The 13,991-nt window shown below is 57.6% G+C and overlaps 1 protein-coding gene across 1 annotated transcript in view; it reads right to left on the minus strand.

Annotated features, from left to right (window-relative positions):
* Positions 1–13,991, minus strand: part of LOC142079777 (uncharacterized) — a 51,875-nt gene that overhangs the window by 6,908 nt on the left and 30,976 nt on the right. The window contains 1 exon segment of the mRNA XM_075144524.1: positions 6,141–7,634. Within this exon segment, the coding sequence (XP_075000625.1) occupies positions 6,141–7,634 (1,494 nt within the window).

Below are 13,991 nucleotides of genomic sequence, written 5' to 3' on the forward strand. Positions count from 1 at the left end.
ATGTCCTCGTAAGGCCCCTCTGAATTATCTTGGAAAGGTCTTAGTGCCTGGGTGTGGTTCCTGATGGCTGGAAGAGAGCTCAGAGTTCTCCTATCTTGAAGGAGATCAGGAAGGAGGATCTGGGAAACTAGTGGCTGCCTACCCTGATCTCTTTTCCGGGAAAGATTGTCCTGGTTTTGGCTGGGATGGAGTTGATTTTCTTCCTATTAACTGGTATAGTGCTGTGTTTTGGACGTAGTGTGAGAATAATGTTGATGACACACTGATGTTTTGGTTGTTGCTAGGTATTGTTTACCCTAGTCAAGGACTTTTCATCTTCCCATGCCCTGCCAGATGTGCAGGAGGCTGGGAGGGAGTGTGGCCAGGACGGCTGGCCCAGCTGGCCAATAGGCTATTCCATAACATATGACATCATGCACAGCATATAAGGCTGGGTGAAGAAGAAGGAGGGGGGGCGTTCGGAGTGATGGCGTTTGTCTTCCCAAGTAACTGTTACGCGTGATGGAGCCCTGCTTTCCTGGCGATGGCTGAACACCTGCCTGCCGATGGGAAGTGGTGAATGAATTCCTTGTTTTGCTTTGCTTGCGTGCACGGCTTTTGCTTTCCCTATTAAACTCTCTTTATCTCAACCCACGAGTTTTCTCACTTTTACCCTTCTGATTCTCTCCCCCATCCCACCTGGCGGGGGGGGGGGGTGAGCGAGCGGCTGCGTGGTATTTGGCTGCTGCCAGGTTAAACCACGACAAAGATCGTAGAATCATAGAATCATACAGGTTGGAAAAGACCCCTAAGATCATTGTGTCCAACCGTCAACCCAACACACCATGCCCACTAAACCATGTCCCTAAGGGCCTCATCTACACGTCTTTTAAATACCTCCAGGGATGGTGACTCCACCACTTCCCTGGGCAGCCTGTTCCAAGGCCTGAACCACTCTTTCAGTAAAGAAATTTCTCCTAATGTCCAATCTAAACCTCCCTTGGCGCAACTTGAGGCCATTTCCTCTTGTCCTATCGCTAGTTACTTGGGAGAAGAGACCAACCCCCACCTCACTACAACCTCCTTTCAGGTAGTTGTAGAGCGCGATGAGGTCTCCCCTCAGCCTCCTCTTCTCCAGGCTAAACAACCCCAGTTCCCTCAGCCGCTCCTCATAAGGCTTGTGCTCCAGGCTCTTCACCAGCTTCGTTGCCCTCCTCTGGACACGCTCCAGCACCTCCATGTCCTTCTTGTAGTGAGGGGCCCAAAACGGAACACAGTGTTCGAGGTGTGGCCTCACCAGTGCCGAGTACAGGGGCACGACCACCTCCCTACTACTGCTGGCCACACTATTCCTAATACAGGCCAGGATGCCGTTGGCCTTCTTGGCCACCTGGGCACACTGCCGGCTCATGTTCAGCCGGCTGTCAGTCAGCACCCTCAGGTCCTTTTCTTCTGGGCAGCTTTCCAGCCACTCTTCCCCAAGCCTGTAGCGTTGCCTGGGGTTGTTGTGGCCAAAGTGCAGGACCCGGCACTTGGCCTTCTTGAACCTCACATGGTTGGCCTCAGCCCATTGATGCAGCCTGTCCAGGTCCCTCTGCAGAGCCTTCCTACCCTCGAGCAGATCAACACTCCCACCCAACTTGGTGTCATCTGCAAACATATTGAGGGAGCACTCGATCCCCTCATCCAGATCGTTGATAAAGATATTGAACAAGACCGGCCCCAGTACTGAGCCCTGGGGAACACGGCTCGTGACCGGCCGCCAACTGGATTTAACTCCGTTGACCACAACTCTCTGGGCTCGATGATGGAGGAAATGATCCAGGAAAGCACTGCCAAGCCCAGGAAGGACAAGAAGGTGATGAGGAGTCGTCGGCGTGAATTTCCGAAGGGGAAATGGTGCTTGACCGACCTCCGTGTCTTCTACATCGAAGTGACTAGCTTTGTGGACGAGGAGAGAGCCGTGGCTGGTGTTCACCTGGACTTTTTAGTAAAGCCTTTGACGCTTTCTCCCCTTGCGTGCTCCTAGAGAAGCCGAGAAAGGACGGGGTGTGTAAGTGGCCAGTGAGGTGGACTGCAAAGTGGTGGAAGGGCTGGGCGCAGAGGCTTGTGATGAGTGTCCCAAAGCCCAGGTGGAGGCAAGCCTTAAGTGGTGTAGCCCAGGACTCGGCTCCACGGGGCCAACAGTGTTCCACATGCTCGTCAGTGAGGTGGGCAGTGGGCGGGAGTGCCCCCTCAGCAAGTTGGCAGATGCTGCAAAGCCTGGAGGAGTGTCTGAGGCACCGGCTGGTTGTGCCAGCATTCAGAGGGAGCTGGAGAGGCTGGCGAAGGGGGCAGAGAGGAGTCTCGTGAAGTTCAACAGGGGGAAATGCCAAGTCCTGCCTCTGGGCAGGAATAGCGCTGGTCCCCAGGACGTGCTGGGGGCCGACAGGCTGGAAAGCAGCTTTGCTGAGCATGCCATTGCGGTGGGGGTACGCTACAGGCCACCTGAGCAGGAAGACGGATCGGATGAGGCCCTCTCTAGACAGATAGGAGCAGCCCCACGTTCCCAAGCCCTGGTCCTCATGGGGGACTTCAACCAGCCCGATATGTGTTGGAGGGACAACACGGCAGGGCGTAAGCAGTGCGGGAGGTTCCTGGAATGCGTGGCTGATAACTTCCGTCTCCAAGTGGTAGAGGAGCCAACGAGGAGAGGTGCTATGCTGGAGCCTGTTCTCACCAACAAGGAGGGGCTGGTGGGGAATGTGAAGGTCAAGGGCAGCCTTGGCTGCAGTGACCCTGAAACGGTGGAGTTCAAGACCCCCAGGGCAGCGAGGAGGGCGCACAGCAAGCTCACTACCCTGGACTTCAGGAGAGCGGACTTTGGCCTCTTCAGGGATGTGCTTGGTGGAGTGGCACGGGATAAAGTCCTGGAGGGAAGAGGGGCCCAAGAAAGCTGGTTAATATTCCGGGATCACCTCCTCCAAGCTGAGGAGCGATGCATCCCAACAAAGAGGAAGTCAGGCAAAAACGCCGGGAGGCCTGCATGGATGAAGAAGGATCTCCTGCACACACTCAAACAGAAAAAGGAAGCCTACAGAGGGTGGGAGCAAGGACAGGTAGCCTGGGAGGAATACAGAGGAATTGTCCGGCGGCCAGGGATCAGGTTAGGAAAGCTAAAGCCCTGATGGAATTACATCTGGCCAGGGACGTCAAGGGCAACAAGAAAAGCTTCTATAGGTTCGTTGGGGATAAAAGGAAGACGAGGGAAAATGTGGGCCCACTCCGGAACGAATCGGGAGACGTGGTTACCCGGGATATGGAGAAGACTGAGGTACTCAATGACTTTTTTGTCTCGGTCTTCACCAGCAAGTGCTCGAGCCTCACCGCCTAAGCCGCAGAAGGCAAAGGCAGGGACTGGGAGAATGAAGAGCCACCCACTGTAGGAGGTGGTCAGGTTTGATATCACCTAAGGAGCCTGAAGGTGCACGAGTCCATGAGACCTGATGAGATCCATCTGCGGGTCCTGAGGGAAGTGGCGGCTGAAGCTGATAAGCCACTCTCCATGGTATTTGAGAAGTCGTGGCAGTCCGGTGAAGTTCCCGCTGAGTGGAAAAGGGGAAATAGAAGCCCCATTTTTGAAAAGGGAAAAAAAGGAAGAGCCGGGGAACTACAGGCCAGTCAGTCCACCCCTGTGTGTGGGAAGTTCATGGAACAGCTCCTCCTGGAAGCTCTGCTAAGGCACATGGAGGAGAGGGAGGTGATTGGAGACAGCCAGCAAGGCAAGTCCTTCAGCAAGGACTTCACCAAGGGCAAGTCCTGCCTGACCAACCTCGCGGCCTTCTCTGATGGAGTGACTACATCAGTGGACGTGGGATCCATATCGGGACCAGTACTGTTTAATATCTTCATCAGTGACATAGACAGTGGGATCGCATGCACCCTCAGCAAGTTTGCAGACACCACCAAGCTAAGTGGTGCGGTCGACACGCCTGAGGGACGGGATGCCCTCCAGAGGGACCTGGACAAGGTTGAGAAGTGGGCCCGTGTGAACCTCATGAGGTTCAACCAGGCCAAGGGCAATGTCCTGCACCTGGGTCGGGGCAACCCCCAGTCTCAATAGAGGCTGGGGGTTGAAGGGATGGGGAGCAGCCCTGCTGCTCAAGGCCTTGGGGGTACTGGTGGATGAAAAGCTGGACATGAGCCGGCAATGTGCGCTCGCAGTCCAGGAGGCCAACCGTATCCTGGGCAGCGTGGGCAGCAGGTCGAGGGAGGGGATTCTGCCCCTCTGCTCTGCTCTGGTGAGACCCCCCTGGAGCACTGCGTCCAGCTCTGGAACACTCAGCACCAGACAGACATGGACCTGTTGGAGCAGGTCCAGAGGAGGCCATGAAAATGATGAGGGGGGTGGAACGCCTCTCTCAGGAAGAAAGGCTGAGAGAGTTGGGGTTGTTCAGCCTGGAGAAGAGAAGGCTTCGGGGAGACCTTATTGCGGCCTTTCAGTACTTAAAGGGGGCTTCTAAGAAAGATGGAGACAGACTTTTTAGCAGGGCCTGTTGCGACAGGACAAGGGGGAATGGTTTTAAACTGAAAGAGGGGAGATTTAGACTAGATACGAGGAAGAAATTTTTTCCAGTGAGGGTGGTGAAACCCTGGCACAGGTTGCCCAGAGAGGTGGTAGATGCCCCATCCCTGGGAACATTCAAGGTCAGGTTGGATGGGGCTCTGAGCAACCTGATCTAGTGAAAGATGTCCTTGTCCATGTCAGGGGGGTTGGAGTAGATGACCTTTAAAGGCCCCTTCCACCTCAAACCATTCTATGATTCTCTGACTCTGTGGTGCTGGCGGAGGACAAGCTGCCTATGAGGCAGCAATGCACCCTTGAGGCAAAAGAGGCCAAGAGTCTGCAGGGCGGCATTGGGAAGAGCGTTTCCAGCAGGTCGGGGGAGGTGATGTTGCTCTCTCTTCAGCACTGGTGAGGCCCCATGTGGAGACCTGTGTCCGGTTGAGGGCTCCCCAGCGGAAGAAGGACGTGGACTTAGTGGAGCGAGTGGAGTGCAGCTTGGAGTCCCGCCAAGACACTGCCGGGACTGGAGCATCCTTCCAGTGAGGAGAAGGTGAGAGAGTTGGGAGTTTTTTCAGCCAGGAGGCAAGGCCGTGCAGGGGAGATGTCATCAGTGCGTCTAAATGCTGGATGGGAGGGAATGAGGCCAGGGGAGTGAGACGCTTCTCATGGGTGCTCACGGCCAGGGCAAGAGCGAGTGGAGAAAGCTGAAAAGAGGTGCCATTCCCTTGGAAGAGAAGGCAAGCCTTTTTCCGTGTGAGGGTGGTCAAGCAGTGGAAGCGGTTGCACAGCGAGGTGTTGGAGTCTCCATCCTCGGAGATACTGAAACACTGACTGGAGGTGGTCCTGGAGAGCCTGCTCGAGCTGGCCCTGCTTGGGTTGAAGTAGATGATCTGCAGAGATTCCTTGTGCACTCAATGATTCCGTTTGCTGTGATTCTGCCTGCTGTGATGGCCAGAGAGTCGTGCTGGGGAAGAGGGTTGGTCAAGCGCGTGCTGCCATGGGGAGCTTGTGACAGAGGCCTGAGTAGAAGTGCATTAGCATGTGCAAGCCTTTGTTGGGTCAAGTGAAGGGCTTGTGTCAGGGGCTGGAAGCCCCCCTGTGCTGCTCTGTGTTTGAGGTGGTGGTGTTGTTGCTGGGGACGTACTTCCTAAGAGAGGTCTTGTAGGCCTTCTGCACCCACCCCGATGGCCTGTAGAGCCCTGGCTTTGTGCTGGGTGAGTTTGGAGGAGCCTTAGAATCATAGAATCATAGAATCATACAGGTTGGAAAAGACCTCTAAGATCATCGTGTCCAACCGTCAACCCAACACCACCATGCCTACTACACCATGTCCCTAAGGGCCTCATCTACACGTCTTTTAAATACCTCCAGGGATGGTGACTCCACCACTTCCCTGGGCAGCCTGTTCCAAGGCCTGACCACTCTTTCAGTAAAAAAATTTTTCCTAATGTTCAATCTAAACCTCCCTTGGCACAACTTGAGGCCATTTCCTCTTGTCCTATCGCTAGTTACTTGGCAGAAGAGACCAACCCCCACCTCGCTACACCCTCCTTTCAGGTAGTTGTAGAGTGCGATGAGGTCTCCCCTCAGCCTCCTCTTCTCCAGGCTAAACAACCCCAGTTCCCTCAGCCGCTCCTCATAAGACTTGTGCTCCAGGCCCTTCACCAGCTTCGTTGCCCTCCTCTGGACGCGCTCCAGCACCTCCATGTCCTTCTTGTAGTGAGGGGCCCAAAACTGAACACAGTATTCGAGGTGCGGCCTCACCAGTGCCGAGTACAGGGGCATGATCACCTCCCTATTCCTGCTGGCCACACTATTTCTGATACAGGCCAGGATGCCGTTGGCCTTCTTGGCCACCTGAGCACACTGCCGGCTCATGTTCAGCCGGCTGTCAACCAGTACCCCCAGGTCCTTTTCCTCTGGGCAGCTTTCCAGCCACTCTTCCCCAAGCCTGTAGCGTTGCCTGGGGTTGTTGTGGCCGAAGTGCAGGACCCGGCACTTGGCCTTGTTGAATCTCATACAGTTGGCCTCGGCCCATCGATCCAGCCTGTCCAGGTCCCTCTGCAGAGCCTTCCTACCCTCCAGCAGATCAACACTCCCGCCCAACTTGGTGTCGTCTGCAAACTTACTGAGGGAGCACTCGATCCCCTCGTCCAGATCATTGATGAAGATATTGAACAGGACCGGCCCCAAAACTGAGCCCTGGGGAACACGGCTCGTGACCGGCCGCCAACTGGATTTAACTCCGTTCACCACAACTCTCTGGGCTCGGCCGTCCAGCCAGTTTTTTACCCAGCGAAGAGTGTACCTGTCTAGGCCGTGAGCCGCCAGCTTCTCTAGGAGAATGCTGTGGGAGACAGTGTCAAAGGCCTTACTGAAGTCCAAGTAGACCTCATCCACAGCCTTTCCCTCATCCACTAGGCGGGTCACCTGGTCATAGAAGGAGATCAGGTTGGTCAAGCAGGACCTGCCTTCCATGAACCCATGCTGGCTGGGCCTGATCCCCTGGTTGTCCCGGACATGGCTCGTGAGCACCCTCAAAACCAACCGCTCCATGATCTTCCCCGGCACCGAGGTCAGGCTGACCGGCCTGTAGTTCCCCGGATCCTCCTTCCGGCCCTTCTTGTAGATGGGAGTCACATTGGCGAGCCTCCAGTCGTCCGGGACTTCCCCAGTTAACCAGGACTGCTGGTAAATGATGGAGAGCGGCTCGACAAGCTCCTCCGCCAGCTCCCTCAGAACCCTCGGGTGGATCCCATCCGGCCCCATAGACTTGTGAACATCCAGGTGGCATAGCAGGTCATGAACTTCATCCTCTTGAATTATGGGGGGTTTATCCTGCTTGTCGTCCCTGTCTTCCAGCTCAGGGGGCTGAGTACCCTGAGGATAACCATTCTGACTACTAAAGACTGAGGCAAAGAAGGCGTTGAGTACCTCAGCCTTTTCCTCATCCTTGGTGGCAACGTTCCCCCCCGCATCCAATAGAGGATGGAGATTCTCCTTGGCTCTCCTTTTGTCATTAACATACTTATAAAAGCATTTTTTGTTGTCTCTCACGACAGTGGCCAGGTTGAGTTCTAGCTGGGCTTTTGCCTTTCTAATTTCCTCTCTGCACGACCTAACGCGATCCCTGTACTCTTCCTGAGTTGCCTGACCCTTCCTCCACAAGTGATAAACTCTCCTTTTTTCCCTGAGTCCCAGCCAGAGCTCCCCGTTCAGCCAGGCCGGTCGCCTTCCCCGCCCGTACTTCTTGCGGCACATGGGGACAGCCCACTCCTGCGCCTTTAAGACTTCCTTCTTGAAGAACGTCCAGCCTTCCTGGACCCCTTTGCCCTTCAGGACCGTCTCCCAAGGGATCCTCTCGACCAGTGTCCTGAGCAGGCCAAAGTCCGCCCGCCGGAAGTCCATGGTAGCGGTTTTGCTGGCCCCCCTCTTTACTTCACCAAGTATCGAAAATTCTACCATTTCATGGTCGCTAAGCCCAAGCCGGCCTCCGACCACCACATCTCCCACCAGCCCTTCTCTGTTCGTGAACAGCAGGTCAAGCGAGGCATCTCCCCTGGTGGGCTCGCTTACCAGCTGCGTCAGGAAGTTATCCTCCACACACTCCAGGAACCTCCTCGACTGTTTCCTCTCTGCCGTGTGGTATTTCCAGCAGACATCCGGAAAGTTGAAGTCCCCTACGAGAACAAGGGCTAGCGACTGGGAGACTTCTGCCAGCCTCTGGTAGAATATTTCATCTGCCTCCTCTTCCTGGCCAGGTGGTCTATAACAGACCCCCAGCAGGATATCTGCCTTGTTGGCCTTCCCCCTCATCCTTACCCACAAGCACTCGACCTCGTCATCACTACCATCGAGCTCTAGACAGTCAAAGCATTCCCTAACATACAGGGCTACTCCACCGCCTCTCCTTCCTCGCCTGTTCCTTCTGAAAAGCTTATAGCCGTCCATTGCAGCACTCCAATCGTGCGACTCATCCCACCACGTTTCCGTGATGGCGACTAAGTCATATCTACCCCGCTGCACAATGGCTTCCAGCTCCTCCTGTTTGCCGCCCATGCTGCGTGCATTGGTATAGATGCACTTGAGCTGGGCTGCCGATTTCTCCCCCGACAATGGCGTGCGGACCCTAGGCTCTTCTCTAGAGAGCCTGGTTTTATCCCCGTCCCCCTTCGAATCTAGTTTAAAGCCCTCTCGATGAGCCCGGCCAACTCACACGCGAGAATCCTTTTCCCCCTGCGAGACAGCTGAACTCCGTCCGTCGCCAGCAGGCCCGGTGCCATGTAAACCTCCCCGTGGTCAAAGAAGCCAAAATTCTGTTGATGGCACCAGCCCCTGAGCCACGTGTTGATCCGATGAGTTTTCCTGTTCCTTTCGGTGTTCCGCCCCGCCACTAAAGGGATCGAGGAAAAAACTACCTGTGCTCCCGATCCTCCCACCAGTCGCCCCAGCGCCCTGAAGTCCCTTTTGATCCCTTCGGGACTTCTCCCTGCAACCTCCTCACTGCCAGCCTGTATAACCAGTAGCGGGTAGTAATCGGAGGCCTGCACGAGACTAGGGAGTTTCCTAGTAATGTCCTTCACCCGGGCCCCAGGGAGGCAGCAGACTTCCCTGTGGGATGGGTCCGGCCGACAAATTGGGCCCTCGGTCCCCCTCAGAAGGGAATCACCAATGACAATTACCCTCCTTTTTTTCTTAGCGGAGGCAGTCGTAATTTGTGGGGCTGGTTGCCTCTCCTCGGGCAACCCCCTGGATGGGCCTTCATCTTCGTCCTCGTTTGTCTGGCCCTCAAGTTCCAGAGCCCTGTATCTGTTATGTAGGGGCAGCTGGGAAGGTTGAGGCGAGGAAGGCCGGCCGGGGGTTCGCCTGGCGCCCCGAGCAGGGACCTGTGTCCATTCCCCTCCGTCGCCTGGGTCTCCTCCTTCTGCCTGGTGGCAAGAGGGCAGGGGTTCCTCCGCTTCTTGCGGAGCCTCCGTGTGCTGCCCCTGCCTCAGGGATGGCAGGGTGCGGCTCCACCAATCTCTCTCTCTCTCGCACTCCCTGATGCTCCTTAGCCTCTCCACTTCCTCCTTCAGCTCTGCCACCAGGCTGAGCAGATCATCCACCTGGTCGCAACGCACGCAGGCGTCGTCTCTGCTGCCCTCCTGTACCAGGGACAGCCTCAGGCACTCCCTGCAGCCGGAGGCCTGGACAGATGTGTGTTTGCGTAGGGGCTCCGTCTGGGTCGCCACGTTTCTTCTGGCGACAGCTTTCGGCCGAGTGGATACCATGGCCAGGTCCTCTTCTGGGAGGGCGACGACCACGAATTGAGCTCGCCTCTGGAGCCTGGAGGGGGGCTGCGCCCTGCCCTGTGCCAACTGCCGCGCAAACTGCCGCGCCACGCCCTTCTGACGCGCCACGCCCTGTTTGCCCGCCCTGTTCGCCGCGCTCCGGGTCGCTCGCGCTCCCTGGGGGCTGCTCATGTACCTGAGGGGGTTCGGCTGCCGTCCCTCCTGGCCCCGCCCACGCTGAGTCAGAGCTGCCGCTCGTCAGGAGCTCGCTCCGCCGGCTCGGGGGAGGGGGGCTGGGGCACCCTCTCGCTCCCCTGCGCTGTTGCCTTCGCGGTTTTCGCCGCGGTTTCGCCGCTTCAGGAAGGGTCCCCCGGCGCGATCCTCCGCTCCGGAGCCCTTCGCCTCGGTGGCTTCGAATGGAAGAATAAAAGGAAGAGGAGGCGTGTCAGGCTGTGATGCAGGAGAACTTTATTGAGGGGAAGAAAACAGTGAAAAGGCAGGAGCGCCAATTGGAAGGGAGCCGGTGTGAGGTGCAAGTAGGGCGACCATGAGCCGAGGTCCCTTGTGTGCAGTCGATTTATCCAGAGCACTGAGGTCTTCCTGCCCCGCGGTGGGAGTGGAACACCAGAAGGCCCTGGTGGTCTTCAGCTTGTGAGAAGGAATTTGCAGCGGAGGGTAATGAACATAGCAGAAGGGACGATGCAGAGAAGGAAGTGGGAGGAGAGGAGGAGGACCATGGGCCGTGTTTCCAGGCAGCCCAGGCTGGCCCCTTCCCTCCTTCCTTGCTTGGTGCCTTTAGAGGAGGAGCTGTGGACGGCAGGTCCACGTGCCAAGAAGGACCCAGAGGTGCGTCCTCAATCCATGCGGTGGCTTGCAGGGTGTGGGTGGTTGCTGTCAGGGGTGGTGGCGAGGGCCCTTAGCAGGGGTAGCAGCCTCTTGCGCCGCCGAAGCAGCCCAGGCCTCCGAAGCCGTAGCCGTAGCCGAAGCCACCAGAGGAGACGGGCACTCCCTGGGAGCTGAGGGCGCTGCCCACGGCAGCCGATGTGGTGGATCCAACGGTGGTGTTCTGGGGGAAGGAGCTGAGGATGGGTCCTGGCAGGGTGACCTGCACGGTGGAGGGCTGGATGATGACGTGGGAGGCCTCGCACTGCCTGACACAGGGCTCGTTGCAGCTGTTAGCCAGTGGGGTGGGTCCGCAGGGGCGGCAGAGGTCGTAGCAGGCCATGTGTGTGGTGTGGAGGGGCCCTGGAAGAGAGGGCGTTGAGAAAGCGGAGGGCGTGGGGGTGCGAGGGGCGGTGTTGCAGGAGGGCGAGGGAGTGAGGAGGTCTGGTGTGGGGCTGTGGGGAGCGTGGCAGAGGGGAGGCGTGAGGGGTGCTGAGGCTGGGGACAAGGCGTGCTGGAAGAGAGGGGCCAGGCTGGGCAGGAGAAGGAGGGGAAGGGGGTTCAGGCTCACCTTGTTGACGGTGGAGGAGAAGGCGTCAGGAGAAGTGTGTGAAGGAGAGAGGCGCTGGGCCGGCTTTTATGCTGGTCCCCGAGGGGCGGGACAGCCTTTGCGCATGACGGCATTTTGCAGCAAGCAGTTGTTGCACGCCACAGCCTCGCGAGTAATGAGGTGGGGTGTGTTTTCCTTCCCGCAATTCTCCAATTTCATGTCCTCCTGGTGAGGACGTGTCCACTTGGCCCTGGCGGCAGCTTTTAAGTGAGAGTATTAGAGGCCAAGGGCTTGGTGTTGATGGTGCGTGTCAGGGCGGGCAGAAGACGTGGCCAAAGCATAGGAGAGGTGGGGTGTCACCAGTGAGGTCATCCCGTGGCACTCGTGTGGTGTGGTTTGCCGGTGCGTGGTGAAGAGGGGGCCCCATTTCCTCGCAGGCCTGGAAGGCTTGTGTGGTGTTTGGAGGTGTGCCGGGGGTGAGGCGCTGCCCCTTCCAATGCATTGGGTCCCTCCCTGCCTTGGTGCCAGCTGGCTAAGCCTGTCTTTAGGCCTGGCCTTGCAGAGTTGGCTGTGCTGGGTGGGTGTCCTGGTGCCCCTCTTGCTGGTAAGGTTGTAGGTGGGAGAAAGGCGGCTGCCTGTTTGGGCTTGTGCCCCGTTGGTGGCGTCCCTGGGGGTGGCAGTGCAAGCAGGCAGAGGAGGGCTGTTTGCGAGAGCAGGCCGTTGTCCTGGCAGCCCTGGTTCAGAGCTCGGGAGCCCTGTGATGTGGGGAGCCCTGCCACACTCCCCAAAGGCTTGTGCTGGCCCCTCCGTAGCGCTCGCCTTAGCCGGGGCTGGCACATTGGCAGCCGGGGCTCTGGCGTGACACAGTGCTTGATGTGGATCACCTCGCAAGGGCAGGTGAGTTTCTGGAGAGCCCGTGAGTGTGGCGAGAGGCAGAGGGGGAGCGGGAGCGGCAGGCAGGGGAGGCTGGTGAGACAGGGCCTTTGGGGTCTTGACTTGGGGTGAGTGCCGAGGGGTGAGGCCACATCTCTCCATGGTGTTTGAGGAGCAGAAAGAGGATTTGGTGATCGCCCAGGGGAGTTGGAGGCGAGCATGGTGCATGGGGCCGCAGAGTCGAGGCCCTGGTGGTGGTGGCTGCGTTCCGAAGGCTTGATGAGTGGCAAGGCCTGCCCCGATTGAGCCAAGGTGAGTGTTTTGCAGGCTGTTTGTCAGGCGAGCAGTGCTTGTTGCTGAGGAAGATGAAGGGAGGTAGGAAGGAGTGTGTGTGTCTGGATGGCAGGAAGTCTGTGGGGCCTTATGGGTCGTAGCCATGAACGCGTAGGGAGCTGGCTGATGCCCTTGTAAGGCCCCTCTGAATTATCTTGGAAAGGTCTTAGTGCCTGGGTGCGGTTCCTGATGGCTGGAAGAGAGCTCAGAGTTCTCCTATCTTGAAGCAGATCAGGAAGGAGGACCTGGGAAACTAGTGGCTGCCTACCCTGATCTCTTTTCCGGGAAAGGTGATGGAGGAAATGGTCCAGGAAAGCACTGCCAAGCCCAGGAAGGACAAGAATGTGATGGGGAGTGGTCGGCTTGAATTTACGAAGGGGAAATGGTGCTTGACCGACCTCCGTGTCTTCTACGTTGAAGTGACTAGCTTTGTGGACGAGGAGAGAGCCGTGGCTGGTGTTTACCTGGACTTTTTAGTAAAGCCTTTGACGCTTTCTCCCCTTGCGTGCTCCTAGAGAAGCCGAGAAAGGACGGGGTGTGTAAGTGGCCAGTGAGGTGGACTGCAAAGTGGTGGAAGGGCTGGGCCCAGAGGCTTGTGATGAGTGTCCCAAAGCCCAGGTGGAGGCAAGCCTTAAGTGGCGTAGCCTTAAGTGGACTCGGCTCCACGGGGCCAACAGTGTTGCACATCCTCGTCAGTGAGGTGGGCAGTGGGAGGGAGTGCCCCCTCAGCAAGTTGGCAGATGCTGCAAAGCCTGGAGGAGTGTCTGAGGCACCGGCTGGTTGTGCCAGCATTCAGAGGGAGCTGGAGAGGCTGGCGAAGGGGGCAGAGAGGAGTCTCGTGAAGTTCAACAGGGGGAAATGCCAAGTCCTGCCTCTGGGCAGGACTAGCGCTGGTCCCCAGGATGCGCTGGGGGCCGAGAGGCTGGAAAGCAGCTTTGCTGAGCATGCCATTGCGGTGGGGGTGCGCTACAGGCCACCTGAGCAGGAAGACGGATCGGATGAGGCCCTCTCTAGAGAGATAGGAGCAGCCCCACGTTCCCAAGCCCTGGTCCTCATGGGGGACTTCAACCAGCCCGATATGTGTTGGAGGGACAACACGGCAGGGCGTAAGCAGTGCGGGAGGTTCCTGGAATGCGTGGCTGATAACTTCCTTCTCCAAGTGGTAGAGGAGCCAACGAGGAGAGGTGCTATGCTGGAGCCTGTTCTCACCAACAAGGAGGGGCTGGTGGGGAATGTGAAGGTCAAGGGCAGCCTTGGCTGCAGTGACCCTGAAACGGTGGAGTTCAAGATCCCCAGGGCAGCGAGGAGGGCGCACAGCAAGCTCACTACCCTGGACTTCAGGAGAGCAGACTTTGGCCTCTTCAGGGATGTGCTTGGTGGAGTGGCACGGGATAAAGTCCTGGAGGGAAGAGGGGCCCAAGAAAGCCTGTTAATATTCAGGGATCACCTCCTCCAAGCTGAGGAGCGATGCATCTCAACAAAGAGGAAGTCAGGCAAAAACGCCGGGAGGCCTGCATGGATGAAGAAGGAGCTCCCGCACACACTCAAACAGAAAAAG

The sequence above is a fragment of the Calonectris borealis genome, chromosome 2 (assembly GCF_964195595.1).
Source record: "Calonectris borealis chromosome 2, bCalBor7.hap1.2, whole genome shotgun sequence".
NCBI lineage: Eukaryota > Metazoa > Chordata > Aves > Procellariiformes > Procellariidae > Calonectris > Calonectris borealis.